General features: G+C 41.6%; 1 protein-coding gene across 1 annotated transcript in view; it reads left to right on the top strand.

The window, feature by feature from the left end:
• Positions 1 to 21,692, top strand: part of NSMCE2 (NSE2 (MMS21) homolog, SMC5-SMC6 complex SUMO ligase) — a 295,700-nt gene that overhangs the window by 83,776 nt on the left and 190,232 nt on the right. The window contains exon 4 of the mRNA XM_060201567.1: positions 14,281 to 14,434. Coding sequence (XP_060057550.1) covers positions 14,281 to 14,434 — 154 coding nt within the window. The remainder of the gene's footprint in view (positions 1 to 14,280; positions 14,435 to 21,692) is intronic.

The raw sequence follows: 21,692 nt of genomic DNA, 5'->3' as shown, positions 1-21,692 counted from the left end.
CTAAGTGTCTATATGCCAAACCTAGGAAGACAGATGAGTACATGTCTTAGATTTTATTAGTCTTAGATTTTGTTAGTCTGGAACCCATACTTATTATTTTTTAACTCCCTTGCTTACTGCACATCCCATGTTTTCTTTGTCCCCAACCAGTGCTCAGCTAATTGTGATTTTTTTTTTCCTTGTTTTTCTTTTTGGCAGAGCTGGGGCTGCTGATTATAGATTTTTTTTTTTTTTGTATGGCTGCAACAACTAAGCTTCTTTCCTAGGTTAGCTGTGTTTCTGATGGGTTTCTCTGATGGGTTTCTCTGATGGGTTTTATGACTCTGCTATCTATTGCCACTACAAAACTAGGAGGCAGGCCAGGTTCCAGACATGAGACATACTCTCCTGTTTTCACACACAGCACCATTGCTCTTTCCTCCTGAGAGTCAAGATTCATTGATGCAGCCAGTTCTGTGACCTCACTCTCTGTCTGCCTCCTAATGCCATGAGAAACTCAAAATTACTAGGTTGCAGCTTAAACTCTCAAATCAGTAGAGTCATTGTTGAGTCCTTGGTGGAATCATCCTCTCAGGTGTCAAGACTGTTAAACCAGCAGAACCAGAGCTGTAGCCACGGGAGGAAAAAGAATGAAAGAATTTAAGTTGGTCATCAAGTGTGAAGAAGAGTGCAAGTTGGTCATTAAGTGTGAAGAAGAGTGCAAGTTGGTCATCAAGTGTGAAGAAGAGTGCAAGTTGGTCATCAAGTGCCGGGCTAGCTTCGTGGGTGGGAAACAAATGACCAGGGACTCATGGCTGAGCTGGGAATGCAGTTCAATCTTTATTGATGAGCAAGAGTGCAGTGCAATTTATCTAATCTCTGTTCATTAGAATACCCTGTCCTTTATATCTCCTGAGGCGGAAGTGTCAGGTCGGAAGAGGAAGTACGTAGGATAGGGGGTGGGGAGAAGGAAAAAGCACGCGTTTGGAAGTACCAAGCTTGCATCTAACCAGTGGGGATTAAACCAATGCCCTGTAGGCAGGGCAATTCTCAGGTAAAGCAGTGATTATGTAAATAGACCACAGCCTTAAGCAATGCAAGTGAACCTAACGTGATGATCAAAACAGAAGGGGTCTTAGAAGCAGACCAACAATCAAGTGTGAAGAAGAGTGTGAGTTGGTCACCAAGTATGAAGAAGAGTGCGAGTTGGTCACCAAGTGTGATGAGGTAATGTGTAGCTCATTCTCCTAATGCCTCGTGATACCTCGGTGCATGTGCCCTGGCTCTGGAGAAGCAATGCCGTTTGTAAATGACAGGTTATAAGCACCTAGTGCGGGACACCACTCTCACCCCGTGAAGAGGTGTCTTCTAGGTAGCACTGGCACTGAATCATCAGATGATTTAGCGCTCTGGAAGATCCTCTTGGGTGATAGGATGATAGGCTTCAACCTATTGCTATACTTTTTACACTGCAGGGTTTTCTTTTTTTTTCTTTCTTGAGATACCATAATAATAAATGTAGTAGTTCATTGGATGGTAGAAGCATGGTAGGTAGGCAAGGAAGGCACTTTCAGTTGACACTAGGAGTTGTTTTTTTTTTTTTTTTTTTAGCTTATTTAGTTATGATCAGTAAGTCCATAGGATAAGAGAGGTACAATTCCACACAGTTCCCACCACCAGAGTTCTACATCCTATCCCTCCATTGGAAGCTTCCTTGTTCTTTATCCCTCTGGGAGAATGGACCCAGGATCATTACGGGGTACAGAAGGTGGGAGTTCTGGCTTCTGTCATTGCTTCTTCTCTGGACATGGTTGTTGGCAGGTGGATCCACATTCCCTATTTCTGTACTAGGTGTCTTTTTATGCAAACATGAACAAATAACCACTAAAGGCTGATTATATACTGAGCTGTTAGAAAAGTCAGGATTTTTTTTTCTGCTTTTCTCTGCAAAATAAATGCTTCATAACTTTTCTAAAAACACAGTATATGCCAGAAAGTCAAGTATATTCTCTTAAAATTAAGATAGGGTATAAGTGAAAGTTCATTGTTACCTGAAGGCACATGCAAAGAAAAATTGACTTGAGGGGGTCAGTGTTGAATGAGTTGAAACCATCAGTATGACCTTGGGCAAGGTACTTACCTCTGTGAGTTGCCCATTCCTCACATCTTGAAAATGGGGTTAAAACAATTGGGATGCTTGTGTATAGAAGGCTTTGAACCACTCAGATGAAAGGTGCTGCAAGTGCAAAGTGTTAATAACAGCAATAACAATCCTCAGCTTACCTTCCCCTCAGTATGAGCCATGCTTCACCTAAACAGTGCTAACAAGACTGCCTGTGAGCTGGTATCCTCAGTACTTATGTTGCTACGTGGCCTCCTAGTGTCTCCTAGCTCTCCTTCATGGCACTTAGCACCCTTAGTGTGTGTGTATTGATTTGACTCCTTGAATATTACTTGCTTAGTTCCAAACCCTGTGAGAACAGCAGGGGCCATGTTAGTCTGTTTGCTTTTGTAAATCAGTGCCTAGCACTATGACTGCATGGGATAGACACTTGGTAAATACTTATTGAATGAGTGATTAAATGAATTATTGAATGAGTGATCCTGTGTCCCTGGATCCTGGCAAAACACAATAATAAAGTAAAGCAAAGAAGGGTCAGTTAAAGTAAGTGGTTTGGTGCACCACCGGCTACCCCCACCCTGCTCCTCAGTGTGGGAATCCAGTGGTGTGTGTGTAAGTCAGTGGTTCCTGCTGGTCATCTTGTAGTGGGAAGGGTGCCATGAGCAGTTTACTGGAGGATTTTCAGCAGAGTGTTTAGCAACAGATGCACATACAAGACAGGCTGCCTCATTCAACTGCCATCTGGTAGTCAACTGTCTATCCTAATAGGAGCGGTCCCTTAGAACCAGACCAGTGACATTCTCTCATGTTTGAGTTTATTCATTTTCAGAACGTTTCTGAGTGGTCTGAAGGAGGAAAGCTGTTTTCATGTCTGTTTGGCGGCTGCTCAGTAATGGTGTGTTGCAACACCTTGGCAAGCTGTGAAGTCCATCTGATGTGTCATCATGTTCAACAAGGAAGTGTTCTCTCTAGAGTGTTTTGTCAGAAGTCAAATTCAGTAATGGCACTAGGAAACTCACTCAACTGCAAATAATTGGGTCTGACAGAGTTCAGTGCAGATTGTGCAACAGACAACAGAAACTGGCAGAAGATGAAGGCTATAACCCATGCTGGTCATCACAGACCTGTGTGAGACATGCATTTATTAAGCAGGGCAGAGGCGGTAGTGTAAACTGCAAAAAATGCAGTGTGTCTCTGTATGCACATGCAATTAGGGTAGCCCAGCGAAGGCATAATGACTCTCGGCCTGGGCTTGTCTCTCAATAAAAACCTTACCCTGCTTTTTCGCTATGTCAAGATGAAGACAGTGCCGGCCTATATAAATGTGTCCAGTGCATGACCAATTGGGGTGGTAGGGTTTTCTGAGTGGAAGCCAGTACCCATAGAGGTCCCAGTGCCTAGCTTCATGCCTGGCCTCCCACCGGGACTCAGTGAATATTTGGTGAACAGATGGCATTAGACCCCTTGAGGCAGTTCCCTCTGCATTCCCGGCATGCAGGAAGGCAGGCTTCATTGGCCTTGGATCAGACTGAACATGAAGTAGAATGAGGAGTATGTGTGCACTGGCTGTGACTCAGCAGCTTGCTTATCACTGCTACACACTCGGAGTAGGCTGCTTAGATTGTGACTCCAAATGGAGACTCTGGGAGCTGGGTGTCTAAGAGTGGCTGTCTTAGAGAGAGTGTAGATCTTGTTTAGTTATAAGAATGACTGATTTTATACTAGATTCACATGTGACTCACACGTGTCTGAATGACTCAGCCCCTGTGATCTCCCCTCCCAGTGAAATGATAGCTCTAAGGCAATAATGGTAATTGCAGTAGGAGACCTTGACTTTGCCCTGAGGCAGGAAGATGACACACTTTGAGTAATAGCATGTGTATATAGTGTTGCTGGAAATAAACTATATTATTGTCATATAAATATTTTTGAATTTATGTTAATGTGTGTTACATATATATGTGATACATATATATATGTACATATATATATATAGCTTTAGTGTGGGGACTGACTTTGTTCTTGACTTTCATTTTTTCTTTTTTTCCTTAAACAACTCTGTTTATATCAATAGGTGCAAAGCCAGCAGGGGCCTAAATTAGCTGTTTCCACTCAGGTCCTTGATTCTCTTGTTCTTGCTGACCTAGATGAAATGTAGCAGTCACAGAAGTATTGAGTCCCACTAAACTCCTCACAGGTGTTTTGGAGCTTAGCCTGAGTATCAGAGCTGGTGGAATGGGTAGGAGACTGTACTGTTTTCCCAGTCACTGCTCTGTCTTTTTGAAATACTTCATTGGAAGATGACCTTGATGATTCGGAGTCAGTTCTTTGTACCTATCTCTGATCATAGAAAAGGCCCTAATGACCCAGCTATCAAGCCACCATACACTTTTTTATTTCTTTTCTTAATTTAATTTTTAAAAAATATTTTTATATTATAGAATTACATATCGGCAGGGTTTGAATCCACACCATTCCCACCACCAGAGTGGGAATCTTCACTTTCCCCACTGCAGTCCACTACAGCTCCCCTAAAATTCTTCTTCTCTACAACTGTCTGTCCACATTTGTACATAGTTGCCCCTTCTTTTTCTGATTCCATCTCTCTTTCCCTCTAAGCCACTCATAACATCATAACTACCTCCATTTGTCCCTGTAAGCCACTCATAGCATCCTAGCTCCTCCACATGTCCCCTCTGTTTCCTTCTCTCTCTCCGGGTGCTGATGGAGCTAGAGTTCAGAGTCCTCTTATCTTCATCCTGTCACTTCTCCCCTGCTGGGAGTCTGGATCATGGTTGTTTATGGGAAGCAAAAGGTAGAAGTTTTGGCTTCTATAGCTGCTTCTCCACTAAGCATGGGTGTTGACAGGTGGATCCACACTCCCAGCCTGTTTCTATCTTTCCCTAGCGGACCAGAGGTCTGGAGATGCAAGGGTTCAGGACACATTGGTGAGGTGTCTGCCCAGAGAAGTCGGGGTGGAGTCATGGTAGCATCTGCAGCCTGGTGTCTGGAAGGTGGCATGACCTCAGTTGAGACAAGTTGGTTAATGAACAGGAACCAAGAAGTAGGATTAGAGCAGATGAGATTGGGGATTTTAGGGTAGAATAAAGCTAGGAGAACCATTTTAGGCATATTCCTGGGGGCACACAACTATAGTAGTTTTGCTTGAGTTTGGTAGCTAGCCTGAGGTTAGAAGAGAATATTGTCTGAGAGAATGGTGTCAGAGGAGAGATGGGGCTAGAAAGTTGGATTAGGGAAGGCAGTAGCTCCCATTCTTATAAAAAAAAAAAATTCTGTGACTAAAAGTAACTGTTTATCTCCATCCACCTGCTCCAGGGCCCATATAAATATTTATATTTAGCGCCAGAGCCTGTGTGACCTCTGAGTCCCTGTTGGTCTGAGCTTATAGCTCATGGCCACATCTGAGGAACACTGCAGGCTGCACTCATTTCAGGACCAGTCTTTTTTGAGTGGCAGGGCAGAATACTCCCAGCCTCCCTTTGGAGACTGGGGCTGTCCCTCCTGGCCACCTGACACTTTTTAACCCTTATTATCCTGAGTTCTCTGCACCACAGGAGAGATCCTGAATTTTTTCTTGGACTTTTGGAACACTTTCTTTTGGTTATCTTCTTAACTCTTGTTCATCTTTGTTTCTGTTTATTTGGTCTTCTTGGTAATCCCTTATTTCCTGGGTTCTCATTGAAATCTTTTTAAAAAATTTTATTAGTAATTTAATATTGATTTACAAAATTACAAGATAACAGGGGTATAATTCTGCACCATACCCACCACCACCAGAGTTCTGTGACCCCATTCCCTCCATTGGAAGCTACAGCAACATGGCTTGTTGGTCTTGGGGTGTGGTTCTCGCTTAGGAAGCTACAGCAGTTCTACCAAGGTTGCAGATATGGGTTGAGGTTGCCTGTCTAGATTCATATATATATATTTGTGCCTCCTCCTTTTTTTTTTCTTTTCCTTGGGGGCCCATGACTTTAATTACCTTTGCTTGAGCCTGATAACTAACAAGGAGATGGACCAAAATGTTGTTTGGGAAGATGGTGTCAGAGTTGAGAATACAACTAGAAATCTAGGTTAGGGCAGAGAGTAGCTCTCAAACTTGAAGAAAATATATAAATGCCATTAACTATTTACACCATTTATCTGACCCAGGGCCCGTGTCTGTTCACATTCAGCACAGGAGCCTGTGTGACCTCTGAGTCCATGTCAGTCTGTGCTCGCAATCCATGGCCACAACTGGGAACATTCTAGGCTCTCATGCACTTACTGGGGACTCTTGCTAATCCTGCTCTCTGGGCACTGTGACAGTTGGCAAAGGCTGATTTTGTCCTTTCCCAGGTCATAGTAGTCTTTCCTTACTAGATTTTGTCCTAGTATTTAAGCAGTTTTCTCAAATGAAAAATAATACTTCTTTGTATTTTGATTTCTCTCCCCATTGACTACTTCTTAGCACAAACTCTGCTGAAGTCTGTTCTAAAGTAGGAAGAGCATAAAAGAAGTTTAGACTTCATCTGCACTATTCCAGCCTTTAGGTCCATGATTGGTCAACAATTTGTTTGGCTTTGTATGTTAACTCTCTTTTCAGCCACCAGGTTCTAGATGCCAGCATGATGCCAACCAGATTTCCCTGGACAGACAACCCCACCAATGTGTCCTGGAGCTCCGCTTCCCCAGAACCCTGCCCCACTAGGGAAAGTGAGAGGCAGGCTGGGAGTATGGACCGACCAGTCAGCGTCCATGTTTAGCGGGGAAGCAATTACAGAAGCCAGACCTTTCACCTTCTGCACCCCACAGTGACCTTGGGTCCATACTCCCAGAGGGTTAAAGAACAGGAAAGCTATGAGGGGAAGGGATGGGGTATGGAGTTCTGGTGGTGGGAATTGTGCAAAGCTGTACCCCTCTTATCCTATGGTTTTGTTAATGTTTCCTTTTTATATATAAAAAATTTAAAAAAGAAGTTTAGAACTAAAGTGATACTCCTGATTCCTAAATAACAGGTTAAGGAAATCGAAAACCTATAGTTGTCCCACAGACATAATTCAGGATTGATCCATAATTGTTGGATCCCAGGGCCGTGTTCTTTTCCTGTCATGTTGTCAGACTTACCTCAGCATGGCGCTTAAACTCTGTTCCTCTCACCAACTCTCCACCTCTGTTTCCTATGGTCTGCTTCCCATCTCTACCTGGCTTTGCCCCCAGACTTCATTCACTTGCTCAGAAAGATTTCCTATAGTCTTGTTTTTTTCTTTTTCTTTCCCTCCCTTAGGAATGTTTTATTTATATTATTTTATTATTATTATTGATTTAATAATAAAAATAAGATCGTAGGATAAGAGGGGCACAATTCCATACAGTTCCTACCACCAAAGTTACATATTCCATCCCCTCCATTGGAAGCTTCTCTATTCTTTATCCCTCTGGGAGTATGGACCAGAATTCTTTATGGGGAGCAGAAGGTGCGAGATCTGGCTTCTGTAATTGCTTCTCCACCGGACATGGGTGTTTGAAGGTGGATCCATACTCCTAGCCTGTGTCTATCTTTCCCTAGTGGTGTAGGGTTCTGGGGAGGTGGGGTTAATATACACGCCTATTCACTTACAGTCTTACAAATAACTATTTAATTAAGATGATTTAATATTTCAAAGAAAAAGTCATTATTTGAAGTGTATTAAGAATTTAAGCGCACTGTTTCAATTTAATTAGGTTACCAATTTGAAACCTTAAGTGCTTAGATTAAATCACCTATATTCTTAGGCCAAAGAGACCATATAATAATTTACTGTCGAATGTAAAACATTAGTTCCCCAGTAAAGAAATTAAAAAAAGATAATAAAGCAGTCTTCTCTTGACCCATACCAATTGATACTGCATCTGCTGATCTCAGCCTAATCAATGCAACCATTACCATCTCAACATATTTCATTTCAGACTGTTTCCACAGACAGGTCTGATATGTCACCCCTTCAGGTCCTAGCTCTCAGGACTCCTTACCTCCATTTCAGGTGTTGCCCTTCCTAACACAGCCCCAGCACCTAGGTATGGGCCAGGGCCCAAGAGACAGAGCACACATGCATGTGTGTCCACCAGTTAGGGAAAGCATACACCTTAAAGCAAAAGTGTACAGTAGTTCACAGTGGCCCACTAAGTGCAGAAAGCAAGGAGAAAGACCCCAAAAAAGACACCATAAAGTGCTTAATCAGATAGTTTCTACTTAGACCTAGAGATTCTCCTTACCTACTTCCTATTTCACTTTCCTCAATCACTCCAAGGCTAACCTTGTCAGACAAAGTAAGGACCACAAAAGCTACATAAGGACGAGAGACCAGCACACTCTAATGATGGCTCTTTTTTCTACCAAGCCACACCATCATGCAGGGCCCTAGTCAGGGAATCCTGGGGTTCCCACACAGACATGATGGGCCTAGACCTCTAACAGACCCCTCTCTCAACTGTCACTGGTCATCTCCATCAGAAATAACATAGTATACCCCTTTGTGAGCCCCTACAGGACCTTGTCCTCACTGTGGATCAGCAGTGTCAGGGGCTGCCTCACTCTCTGAAGGGAAGTTGGGTCACCATACTCTGCCACTCAAGAAGACTGGTCTGGCAGTGAGTGCCGCCTGGAGTGTTCCCAGCTGTGACCACGGAATGCGAGCTCAGACCTGCAGGGATGCCAGGGTTACACTGTGCTGACTGTGGGCCCCAGATCAAATCGATGGGGTTTACAGTTAACAATATTTTTATACTTTCCCCATATTTGGGAGCTACTCTTTTTCCTGACCCATCCTTCTAGTCCTGTTTCCAATTCTGATACCATCTCCCCAGACAGTATCTTTGGTCCACCTTTATGTTAGCTGTCAGACTCAGGCAAAAATTAGTAGAGTCATGGGCCCTTTGTGATATATCTAAAATAGAACTTTCTCCAAAACAGAGACCCTAAATTTCATCTGCTATATTCTTGCCTTTAGGTTCCTGATTATTAAACAAATCGTTCTTCTTTATATCTTAACGCTTTTCCAGCCACCAAGTTGCAGATGCTACTACCATGACAGCAACCTGACTTCCATGGGCAGACAACCTCACCAATGTGTTCTAGAACCCTCCCCTCCCCAGAGCCCTGCCCCATTAGGGAAAGAGAGAGAGAGAAGCTGGGAGTGTGGATCCACCTACCAACACTAATGTCCAGAGGAGAAGCAATTACAGAAGTCAGACCTTCCACCTTCTGCTCCCCGTAATGACCCTGGGCCCATGCTCCCAGGATAAAGAATAGGAAAGCTTTCAAGGAAGAGATGGGATATGGAACTCTGGCAGTGGAACTGTGTGGAATTTTGCTCCTTTTATCCTGTGGTCTTGTTGATATTTTTATTTATTTATTTATTTGATTTTTTTATTTATAAAATGGAAATATTAATAATACTATAGGATAAGAGGAGTACATTTCCACACAGTGCCCACCCCCAGAGCTCCATATCCATTCCTCTCCCTTGATAGCTTTCCTATTTTTTTAATTTTTTTATTTATTTATAAAATAAAAATATTGACAAGACCATAGGATAAAAAGAGTACAGTTCCAAACAGTTTCAACTACCAGACTTCCCTATTCCATCCCCCCAAAAGCTTTCCTGTTCTGTTTGTTTGTTTGTTTGTTTGTTTGTTTTTATTGTTATTTAGTAATATTATTTATTTATTTATAAGAAGGAAACGCTGACAAAACCATAAGAGAGGTACAACTCCACACAATCCCCACCACCAGAACTCCATATCCCATTCCCTCCCCTGATAGCTTTCCTATTCTTTATCCTTCTGGGAGCATGGACCCAGGATCATTATGGGATGCAGAAGGTGGAAGGTCTGTCTGGCTTCTGTAATTGCTTCTTCACTGAATATGAGCATTGGCAGGTGGATCCATACTCCCAGCCTGTCTCTCTCTTTTCTTAGTGGGGCAGGGATCTGGGGAGGTGAGGTTCCAGGACATATTGGGGGGGTTGTCTGCCCAAGGAAGTCAGATTGGCATCATGGTAGCATCTGGAACCTGGTGGCTGAAAAAAGAGTTAAGATATAATGCAAAACAGATTGCTGACTTATCATGAACCTAAAGGCTAGAATATTGCAGATGAAGATTTGGGGTCTCCATTTTGGAAAAAGCTAGTAGGTCTGTTTTAGGTATATTCCAAGGGGTCCATGGATTTACTAGTTTTTGCCTGAATCTGACATCTCATTGCAGGAGGCCCAGGTTTTTGTCTGGGGTGATGGTTTCATAGTTGGAAAAAGAACTAGAAAGCTGAATCAGGGAAGAGAGTAGCTCCCAAATATGGGGGAAGTATATAAATATTGTTAACTGTAAACCCCATATTGTTACTGTAAACTGTAAACATTAAACTGTAAATCTGATCTGGGACCCATATTCAGCACAGGAGCCTGTGTAGCCTCTGCATCCTTGTAGGTCTGAGCTCACATTCTGTGGTCACGGCTAGGAACATTACAGTTTGCATCAATTTCAGGACCCATCTTCCTCAGGTTGTAGATAGAGTATGTTACCCAACCTCCCTTTGGAGGCTGGAACATACTCTACTGTTGTTGATCCACGTTGAGGGCAAGGTCCTTTAGGGGCCCCCAAAGGGGCCCATTATGTTTTTGCTGATGGAGATTACCAGTGACAGTGGAGAGAGGGATCTGTTAGAGGTCTAGGCCCATTGTGTCTGTGTGGGAATCCCAGGACTCCCTGACTAGGCCCCCAGTGATGGGGTGGCATGATAGTGACTAAAGAGTCATCATTAAAGTGTGCCAGTCCCTTGCCCTTTTCAACTTTTGTTGAAAAGTCCTCACTTTGTCTGACAGGGTAAGCTTTGGAGTGATTGAGGGACATGTAATAGGAGGTAGGTAAAGAGGGTGTCAAAATCTAAGTAGAAACTATTTCACTAGGTACTCTGTGGCAGGCGTCCTTTTAGTTCTTTCTACTTGCTTTCTTCATTTACTGACTCACTGCAAATTGTTGTACACATTTGCTTTGGGGTATATATTTCCCTCTAACTTATGGATACATGTATATATGTCCTCTCTCATGGTACCTTGTCTATATCTAGGTTTTGAGGTTATGTTAAGAAATACATCACTCAAAATGGAATTGAGGAGTCCTATGAGAACGGAAAGGTCTCATCAGAATAATGAGGCTGAAGAGTTGGCATTCCATGCCTGACGTCTCTGGATGCAGTCTGAAGTGAAGCATGCTGAGGTGGTGCTCATTGTGTTGATTAGGATGGGATCGGTGGATGCAATATCATTTGGTAGGAGTTGAGAGAAGCATGCAGGAAAGTGAGCCCCACCCCAGAGGTTGCAGAACGGGGGGGAAATATGGCCTCTATAGAGGAAGCGGGAGGTTCTAGCTGTCTTCAGGTTTAAGAAGGCAAAATAGATAGTTATTGCTATAATCAAATTATTTGGCAATTGGGTTAACTTTGAAAATCCCATTGTTAGGATTTGCTCTGTCATACACGACATCACAATAATTATGTCCTTTGACTTTATTTATATATATAGCTGTATCTTATAAAGTAACACCACTAGTTGCTTCTGTTTTCCCTGTTCTAAGCTTTTAGGAGAGTCAAGATTTCAAAGAACACAAGTTATTATTAGCAATGTATTAACAGTTTGAGCCCACTGTTAAAATCCAGTCTGAATACTAATTTGAAGTCTTAAGTGCTTAGGCTGAAGGAACATAGACCCAGCCTATGGTCTGTGCATTAAAAAGTCTGAGACGTTCAATCAGTTTTTCCCCTCACAGCAATCAAATAGTGATTTGTGCGACTACAGGATAATAAGAGTGTACATCAACACCATTCCCACCACCAGGGGGCTGTGTCCCATCCCATCCTCCCCCCAGTTCTTCTTCTTCTAGCATTTGCCCTTCTTCCGTAGCCAGTCAGCAGCGTCAGGTTGAGCCTGATGTAAAGTTTCGAGACCTCCTTTGAATCTGGAGAGGTGGCAGTCGTTGACTATGTGGGTCATAGTCTGTCTGGAGCCGCAGGGGCAGTTCGGGTCGTCTCTGGCTCCCCAGCAGTGGAACATAGCGGCGCACCGGCCATGGCCTGTTCGATAGCGATTGAGGAGGGCCCAGTCATAACGTGCTAGGTCAAAGCCGGGTTGACGCTTGCAGGGGTCTGTGATGAGGTGTTTGTTCTTTACCTCAGCTGACTGCCAACTCTGTTTCCAAGAGACTGGAACAGAGAAGTTCAGTGTAGGCGTAGGGGACCAGATTGGGTGAGGAGACGTCAAGCGTTGGACAGGGTGGGCGAAGATATCCGCGTATATTGGCAGGTCCGGTGGAACGTAGACGTGGGAAATGAACTTAGATGATGCTGCATCCCGACGAATATCTGGCGGGGCGATGTTGCTAAGAACTGGCAGCCATAGAACCGGGGTGGAACGGATGGTTCCAGAAATTATCCTCATGGAGGAATATAAGTTGGAATCGACCAAGTGGACATGGGGGCTACGGAACCATACTGGGGCACAGTATTCTGCAGTAGAATACCATAATGCCAGAGATGATGATCGTAGTGTGGAAGCGCTTGCGCCCCATGACGAGCTGGCCAGTCTTGCAATGATGCTATTCCTCGCGCCCACCTTTGCTGCAGTTTTTATGAGATGTTCGTGAAATGACAGGGTGTGATCGAGAGTAACGCCAAGTGAAGCTGAACATGTACTCTCACCCTCCACCCAGAGATTTGTACTTTGTTGCCTTGCTCCGAACTCGGGCAGATCCTGCTTTGAGCTTCCCTTTCTGTTCTTCTTTCTCAGCTTCTGTTTTTGAGTGGGGTCATCCCATACTCATCTTTGTCTTTAGCAGCAGAATTTGTGATAGCTAAAACCTGGAAGCAAACCAGTGCCCAATAACAGAGGAATGGCTGAGAAAGCTGTGGTATATTTACACAATGGAATACTACACAGCTATTAAGAACAATGGACCTACCTTCTTTGACCCATCTTGGATGGATCTAAAAGGAATTATGTTAAGTGAGATATTTTTTATTTTATAAATAAATTTAAAAAAACTGTAGGGTGGTCTCCAGAGCCCTGCCCCACTAGGGAAAGATAGAAACAGGATGGGGGTATGGATCCACCTGCCAACACCCATATTCAGTGGAGAGGCAATTACAAAAGCCAGACCTTTCACCTTCTGCAACCTATAATGATCCTGGTTCCATGATCCCAGAGGGATAAAGAGTAGGAAAGTTTCAAGGGAGGGGATGGGATGCTGAAGTCTGGTGGTGGGTAATGTCTGTAATTTTGCCCCTCTTATCCTATGTACTTGTTGACATTTTTAATTTTTAAAATAAATTTTTAAAAATTGCAGGGTGATCTCCAGAGCCCTATTCCACTAGGGAAAGATAGAACTAGGCTTCCCCATATCCAGCGGGGAAGCAATTACAGAAGCCAGAACTCCCACCTTCTGCACCCCATAATGATCCTGAGTCCATGCTACCAGAGGGATAAAGAACAGGGAAGCTTTTAAGGGATGAGATGGGATATGGAGCTCTGGTGATGGGAACTGTGTGTAATTGTACTTCTTTTACACTATGGTCTTGTCGATATTTTTATTTCATAAAAAAAATGTAAGAAAGCTTTCAACTTCTCTTTTGACATGGGATATATTTTCACCTCCTGGCGCAGAGGACTAGAGATTAGGAACACTGAGCAGAATGAATGAAGAATGGAGTAACTACTGGGGAGTAGAAGAGAGGGTTGAGCTGACAAGGGAAAAAGAGGAAAGCCATGAACCCAGAAGTAGCCCCTTTGTAGAGTGGAGGCGGAACTCTGTTGGCCTGCTCCCTGTGTACAGTAGTGCTCTAGGGTGTGCATGCCTCCTTTCTGTCTTTGGGGTAAAAAATGAAGAAACCATGATGTGCATGTTCCCATGAAGGTGGAGGATACAGTTCTGTTGGTGTGAGATTTCCAGCGGTACTTCTCAAGAAACAGCAACTTAGCAGGACATTGAAGGGATACCTGACATCAATCTGAAACAAGTCTCAAATTCTCTGGTTTTCTGTTGGGATTTTGTTTTCTGCCCCATTATGTTTTTATTGAAATGAAATGATATTGAAACATATTATAAAATTGTTATTCTTAACATCTAACCAAGATAATTTTATTTTCTTCCTCAGGTAAAAGAAGAGCGCCCAGAAAAAATACCAGATCTAAAATTATTAGTGGAGAAGAAGTTTATGGCCTTACAGAATAAGAATTCTGATGCAGACTTTCAAAATAATGAAAAATTTGTTCAATTTAAGCAACAACTGAAAGACCTAAAGAAGCAATGTAAGTCAGCATGCTTTGTTTTGGCTTTTGAAATTAGGAAACTGACTTGACAAACAATCCCAGACAACTGATTCTATGAAGTTTGCTTATCTGCTTGGTTTGATCCTCTGTCTAAACTGCCTTCTATTGTGGTTGAATTCTGCAGTTTGTCTAACTTTTAATTCAAATCAGCTTGTCAATTTTTGAAAAGCAACAGTTTCCACAAAGTGCTGAGAGCATCTCAGCAGCTAGCCACAGTTCGGCTCCATGCCCCTCTGCTGCGGAGGGTTAGGAAAACAAGACTGTGAACTCTATTCAAATAGCAGTGTTATTTCTAAAACATTAAGCTGCTGTGCCGAGCTTTAAAATACATATTTGAATCTAGTTTTACAGTTTTGAAATTGTGGTAGCAATTTTCCTCAAACTATTTTTTTCTTCTTAAATAGGTACCAGAGACCTCTTGATTTCTTCTATCTTTGTGATAGTATAAATTTACATGTGATTTTTAAATGTATTGCATTCCTGCTAAATGACATTATACTCAGGTTTTTTTTAATGAACATAATTTTGACACCAAAAGGATTGAATAGAAGAGCAAATACTTTTATAACATGAGGTTCATATCATCTCCATTTGCATGCCCATCAAACAAGACTACTTTATGAGATCCATTTACTGCATGTCCTGTTTCTGCTTAGTATAGGAATTTGTATTTTGTAATAGAATTTCTTTTAAATATAAGCACTTTCTTCAAATTGATGCTGAGGTCTCAAAAATGACTGAGGAAGCTACTCTACTTTTGTCTATTTTACAAATAACTTATATTTCACAATTTGGAATGTTTTGCAATCATGATGAGACTTTTGTTTTTACTGTGGATTTAAACAGTAAGCATTTCTCCTACATCTTTAGTCTATTTTTTGTTCTTCATTGAATGTCTTTCTAATATAATTTGTACTATTCTTCCAGACAGGCAACAATCCCCTAAACATGTAATGATAACTTACAAGTGGCTTTCTGGTCACAAAGTTGCTAGTGAGTTTCAGATTTGTTTTTTGGTCAAAGTAGCCAAGTATATATTATTTTTACTATTTGAAACACATAATTACAAATTGTAGCATATTGGATATCTAGTTTTATTTCCTGATTTTTAAGATATTTTATACTACAAATTGAAGGATAAATATTCAAAAATATAAATTTCTTCCTCCCTTGTATTTTTATGAGTTCCATATAGGAAATGAACTGTTTAGAATCATATGCTCATGGAAAACACATTCTATTTAAGAATATATAGTTCAACAAAATGTTAACTGTGTGGGATTATGGTTATTGCTTCTTTACCTCTGAGACTAGGAGGTAGGAACTTTCTCCAGGCCAGCAGCACTCGTCATTGTGATAGACAGTTAAGTCTTGTTAGTTGTTAGCAAAGTAAACTTTTATTGAAAGAAGTGCTTCCTTATATAAGGTTTGCCTTCATGTGACAGCAGTGGTAGTCAGACAGCTTTTCTTCTTTCTTCCTAACACATTATGTTGAAAAGTCTTAAAATCTCAAATGACAGAACACCTAACTATTTATGCTCTCTTAAATCGCTAACACATATATATATATATATATATATATATATATATATATATATATATATGTGCCTTACATGCAAGGTGTAATTGTCGGTGCATTATTCCTGGTGGCATCATTAGATTTCATGCTTTTAGATTTAGAGCTGCTCTGACTACACTTAGTAGCAGCGGGTTCCCTGAGTTTGTGTAGTTGTTCAAATGAACTGTCATAAGTAAGGCAAGGGATTACAGCGATCTTTTAGAAGATTTATTTGTGTGTGGACATATGCTTGTCAGTGAAGGAAGGAAGGGAGGGAGGGAACAAGCAGAACTGGCATATTAATGCTGGGGTCAAATTTGCAGCCTCCACAGAAGAGCCCAACTTTTTATCCATGTGCCACTTCCTGGGATGCTATTTTAATTTATTTTATTTTTAATTTTTAAAGATTAGAAGTATAAGCCTGGGAGGGGTGTTCTCTTTAACTCTCCTGTTTTTTCAAAGTAAAGATGGAAACATTTTTATGGTCTGTGAATATCTGAAGCATTATTTTTAAGAAAATAACCACCATGTTTTCAGTAACTTTACTGGCAAGAAATAGGATGGAATTACATTTTTACCGTAGCAGGGTCTTTTAAAAGAAACGCCAGAAGTCAAGATGTAGCTTGAAATGCGGTGTTCTATCTGGTAGGCAGAGCTGGGGCACCCTCGTGATAGCCTTCTCACACTTGGCAAATAGGAGGAAGTTAACCCAGTTGTAGCTTAACATCTGGCTCTTAAACTTGTCTGTGGTCTCAGGATCCCTTTACACTCTTGAAATTTACTGAAACTCCTCCCCTGAGAGCTTGTACTAATATGAGTTAAAACCATTGACTTTTATCTGATTAGAATTCAAGCTGAGCCATTTAAATTTTAATTTGCATTAGCCTAACTTGTAATTTAATACTAACATAAACAGCTTTATGGAAATGTGACTATTTTCCAAACAAAGAAAAATCAATGAGAAGAATGGTACTGGTTCACATTTTTGCAAATCTCTTCAAATTGCAGCTTAATTAGAAAGCATGTTATCTTCTGCAAAGTCCGTTTTGGTGCTTTGTTTTAGTATAAGTATAAAAGAAATATCTGGTCTCACCCATAGGCTGTTAGACTTGCTGACAGGATCTTATAGACAACCAGAAGCTCTCACTTTAGGAAGCAAGTCAGGAAACTGTTTTCAAGAGCCAAATCCAGAGGGCCTCCTGGTTTTTATGACCCATAAGCTAAAGATATTTTTTATTGTGCTTGAGTTGGGGTGGTGGTGGTAAAAAAGAAAAAGTAATTTCTGTGGCATGAAAACTGTACAATTCAGTGCCCATAAGTAAAGTTTTACTAGAATAGATACATCCAGTTAGGTATTATAAGCTAGCCATAGGGATGTGTACTTTACACTAATGGCAAAGGTGAACGATTATTTAGAGACTATCTGACCTAAGAGGCTTATAGTATTCAATATCTGGCTCTTGGAAGTAAAAAAGCATTACTGACCCCATGGTCCAAATGAGAATGAGAAATGACGTTTTGGTTGTTCTAACTTGAAACTTCTGTGTATGCCTACACCTTTCCTGGTACACTCAGAACACTGAGTGCGCACTGTAGATCAATCAAAAGCCGGGCCTCTGTGCTTGTGCAGAGATGACACTTACAAACATGAAATAATAGGAGGACCTTCAACAATATACCAAATCAAGAATAAAGAAAAAAAGCCAGAAAGTTTTATAAGAATGGAAACATTTCTTTTGTGAAATCTTCACCTAAATGCAGAGTCAAAATAGAAATGCCTGTTTTATCTATGGACTGATATTTCCATTCAATTGATTGAAGCTATCAGAAACGGTGTTTTCTGTCTGAAGCTGAGTTCAGACAAACAGGAAGGTGTGTAACGAAGGCTTACCGCAGCAGTTACCTAGTATATGCCGTCTCTAGGATACAGATCCAATTTATACTGTGCTCTGTATTACTCTTTACTTATTTATTTATAAAATGGAAGTGTTGACTAGACTGTAGGATAAGAGGGGTACATTTTCATACAGTGCCCACCCCCAGAGCTCCATACCCAGTTCTCTACCCTGATAGCTTCCCTATTCTTTATCCCTCTGGGAGTATGGACCCAAGATCATTGTGGGATGCAGAAAGTGGAAGGTCTGGTTTCTGTAATTGCTTCCCTGCTCGAAACAATTATAGAAGCCAGAGGGAGAGCGACAGAGAGATACCTGCAGCCCTGCTTCACCACTTGTGAAGCTTTCCCCTACAGGTAGAGACCAAGGGCTTGAACCTGGGTCCTTGTGCACTGTGATGTGAGTGCTCAGCCAGGCGCACCACCACCTGGCCCCTCATTATTTATGAAACAGGATTATGTAGTTAGAAAAACAGAATCTACTTAAGGAAAAATAATTTTAAAATTTCCCTTCATTAATGTTACCAGCAAAGAAAAGAAGCAGACAGCAAGGGAATTAGCTCTGATAGACTGGGATCCAAAGTCTGCAGCAAAGTCTAATCGTTTATGTTGTCTTGAAAATCGCTTACACTTTTTTAGAAAAGGTTGTATATGAATTTTCGTATCTCTTTACAGTGAACTCTGTGAGTGTTTCATGTTGTGGTTGTGTATGCTCAGGAGTTTTGTATGGCTCACTCTCAGGGTAACTACTCAACATTTGTTCAAATTTATGAAGTCTCAAGTGTCGGACTAGCTTTGCAGGCAGAGACAGATAACCAGGGTTTCATGGTTGAGCTGTATGCAGTATCTCTTTATTCATGTGGAACGCAGCACAATCTAAGCCAAGCTAAGCTAAACTAAAACTAGTATACTTGCCAAGTAGGGTGTAAACAGGATGTGATGTAGAGAGGGTGGAGAGAAAAGTGACTGGTGGAAATCAGGGTGTACTATGAGAGGGGTTGGAGCAAAAAGACATCATGAACTAGTGGGGATTAAACCAATGCCCTGCAGGAGGGGCAGTGCTTAGTTAACAGTGGTTATGTAAATAGAATACAGTGTTAAGCAGGGGGGATTAAACCAAATGAAACAGAAGGGGGTTTTAGAAGCAGAATTAGAAGCATACCAACACTCAAGTTCTTCTGGTTCTTACATGACTACACTTCTCTATGGCCCCTGTCCATCTGCTTTGTTGTTGGTTTTGATATAACCATTTATTCGCTAGATGACATTCAATGTTGGGAAATGCTCAGAATCATGTTTCCATAGTAGAGGCTCTTTTAAAGCTAAATTACACCCCTGGCCTGAGAACTAAAGTCCATGCATGGAGTTTCTGCCTTGTGTGCACTAGCTTTGTCCTTCTGCCGTCCTCACTCTACTGTGTCTATCTGGTCTCTTCTGGTGTTGCTTTCCTCCCTCTCACGTTCTCTGGGTCTCCTACCGCATTCAGCTTCTTTCCTGTCTATCTCATAGCAATGGCATCTTCAGTGACGAAGTAGCTCCAGAGAAGGGAAGTGATAGGTGAGAGAAATTAGGTCACATCTGCCACTGTGGTCTTTCCGTCACATTTGTAGACTATCTGGAAACTCTGGGAGCGAGAAATTAAGACTCATTTCTAGATGCACTTTCTGTTGAGCAATAGACACATCTGCCCTGTCTTCTCTATAGGTTCACCAGTCCTTTTGGAAAATAGTAACAATAAAAGTAGTAGCTTTGTTATATTGCCTAGATTATACAGAGTTGTTGCATCCTTACTGAATTCATTAGTAACTATTTGTATCATTTGTTTGAGTGCTTACATATATATGCATGTGTACTGCACACTTGATAGACATTATTATTTATTTTTCAAAGCTTTAACAGATAACTATCCTCATTTTGTAGATAATGAAAAATACAGAGAAAAGTGATAGAAAGGATAGATAGTCCCTATGACTATAAATTTAAGAATTTAATCCATGTTTGCCTGAGGCCAAACGTCTTGGCTTTATATACACCAACTCTTTTTTTAAAAAATGAGATCAAGACTTTATATGACAAGTTTAGTATATATATATATACACATACACTAAAACCCCATGGTTTTGTCAGTTATTAAAGAGAACCTGGATGTTTCTGGTGTGATTAAATGATCTGTTATGGCAGAGATGAGCAGGATACTTATTACGACACATCTCAAACATATTCCTTGAAGCAAGCACTTCAGATGTGACACAATAACTCCATGCATGTTCATCGCCTGTCTTGAGCTCAGCTTTCCTGAGCATGAGACAAACACATTGAGGACACAGGCTCTGTTTTTAGCTGACTGGTTCTTGGGGGTGATATGTTCAGTGTCTCACAGTCAGGAGATCACAAGGATAACAGATATAGTCCCCAGGAAAGGAGAGACTTTAGGATGTGAGGTGGCTATAATTAAAGTTATTAGGAAAGAAAAATCCAGTTATCAAGGGAGAAGTGAGTCAGCAGCAAGTTTAAACACAAACTGTGAAGTAAGAGTGTTTCTTTCATGGTGACTTATTTTGAGAGAGTGTGATGCCATCATCCTCAGAATAGGAAGAACAGCTCATGAATATCCACGGGATGATATCCATCATACTTAAGAAAATAATTGTCAAGTTGTTAATTCTTGAGATTGGAATGATAGAAGCTCTTTTTAATTATTAGGTATATGCAATGATATTCCTTTATGGTATACACTTCTCTCTGGTTCCAGCACTGGGAAACCACTGTTTCGTTTGTTTCTCCACATGGTTCAAAGTTTCCAGAATATTGCACACATGGAACTAAATAGTATGTAGCTTTTCAGTGGCATCTCTCACTGTGCAAAATGCCTTTCTGACCCAACCACAGTGTTGCTCGTTTCAGCCGTTTGCCACGCTAGGCTGCTATGTGGCACTGCATCCTGTAGGGCCTGCTTCTTTATCCCTTGGCCTTTTGGAGGACGCTTCTTACTTCCAGCTTGGGCCATTGTGGATGTAAACTGCTATGACCATGCATGAAGGGTATTTTAAGTGAATATAAGCTGTGACTTTTTTTTCCTAAGCTTTGCGTCCAGGCATGGAAGTCCAGATTCCTGTGTAGGCGTGTGGGATTGACTAGACACTGACAGACTTCTGGTGGGGAGTGGGGTGCAGCACTGCATTCCCACCAGCGGGCGCAGGAGCTCTTGCCATGCACCCTTCGCAACACTTGAGTCATCTTGTTGTGCGTTTCATTTCAGCCATTCTGATAAACACGTAGTGGTATTTCAAGATGGATTGTGTTTTCCTAGAGATCAATGATGTTGAACATGGGATTTCTTTTGTTATAGTCAGCTTTTCCTACTGTGTTTTTTCCTTGATAATGCATCTTCTATTTCTGGTCTCTAGTCCACTCCAGAAACATTGTAAGTGTTCTGCACAGTGGTTCTCACAGGGTGCTCCCCATACCTGCAACAGCACCTGGGAACTTACTAACAGTGTTCTTTCTATTATTAGTATTATCTTTATTTATTTATTGGATAGAGACAAGCTGAAGTCAAGAGGAAGGGGGAGACAGAGAGGGAAAGAGATAAGGAGACACCTGCAGCCCTTCTTCACCACTTGCAAAGCCTTCCATCTGCAGGTGGGGACCGGGGGCTCGAACCTGGGTCATTGACCATTGTAACACGTGTGTTCAACCAGGTGCGCCACCACCTGGGCCCCTAACAATATTCTTTTTCAAGCGTCATCCCAGCCACACTGACTCTGCATTTGGGTTTGACCATC

The sequence above is a fragment of the Erinaceus europaeus genome, chromosome 1 (assembly GCF_950295315.1).
Source record: "Erinaceus europaeus chromosome 1, mEriEur2.1, whole genome shotgun sequence".
NCBI classification, from domain to species: Eukaryota; Metazoa; Chordata; class Mammalia; order Eulipotyphla; family Erinaceidae; genus Erinaceus; species Erinaceus europaeus.
This window is presented reverse-complemented; position numbering and strand designations above follow the sequence as displayed.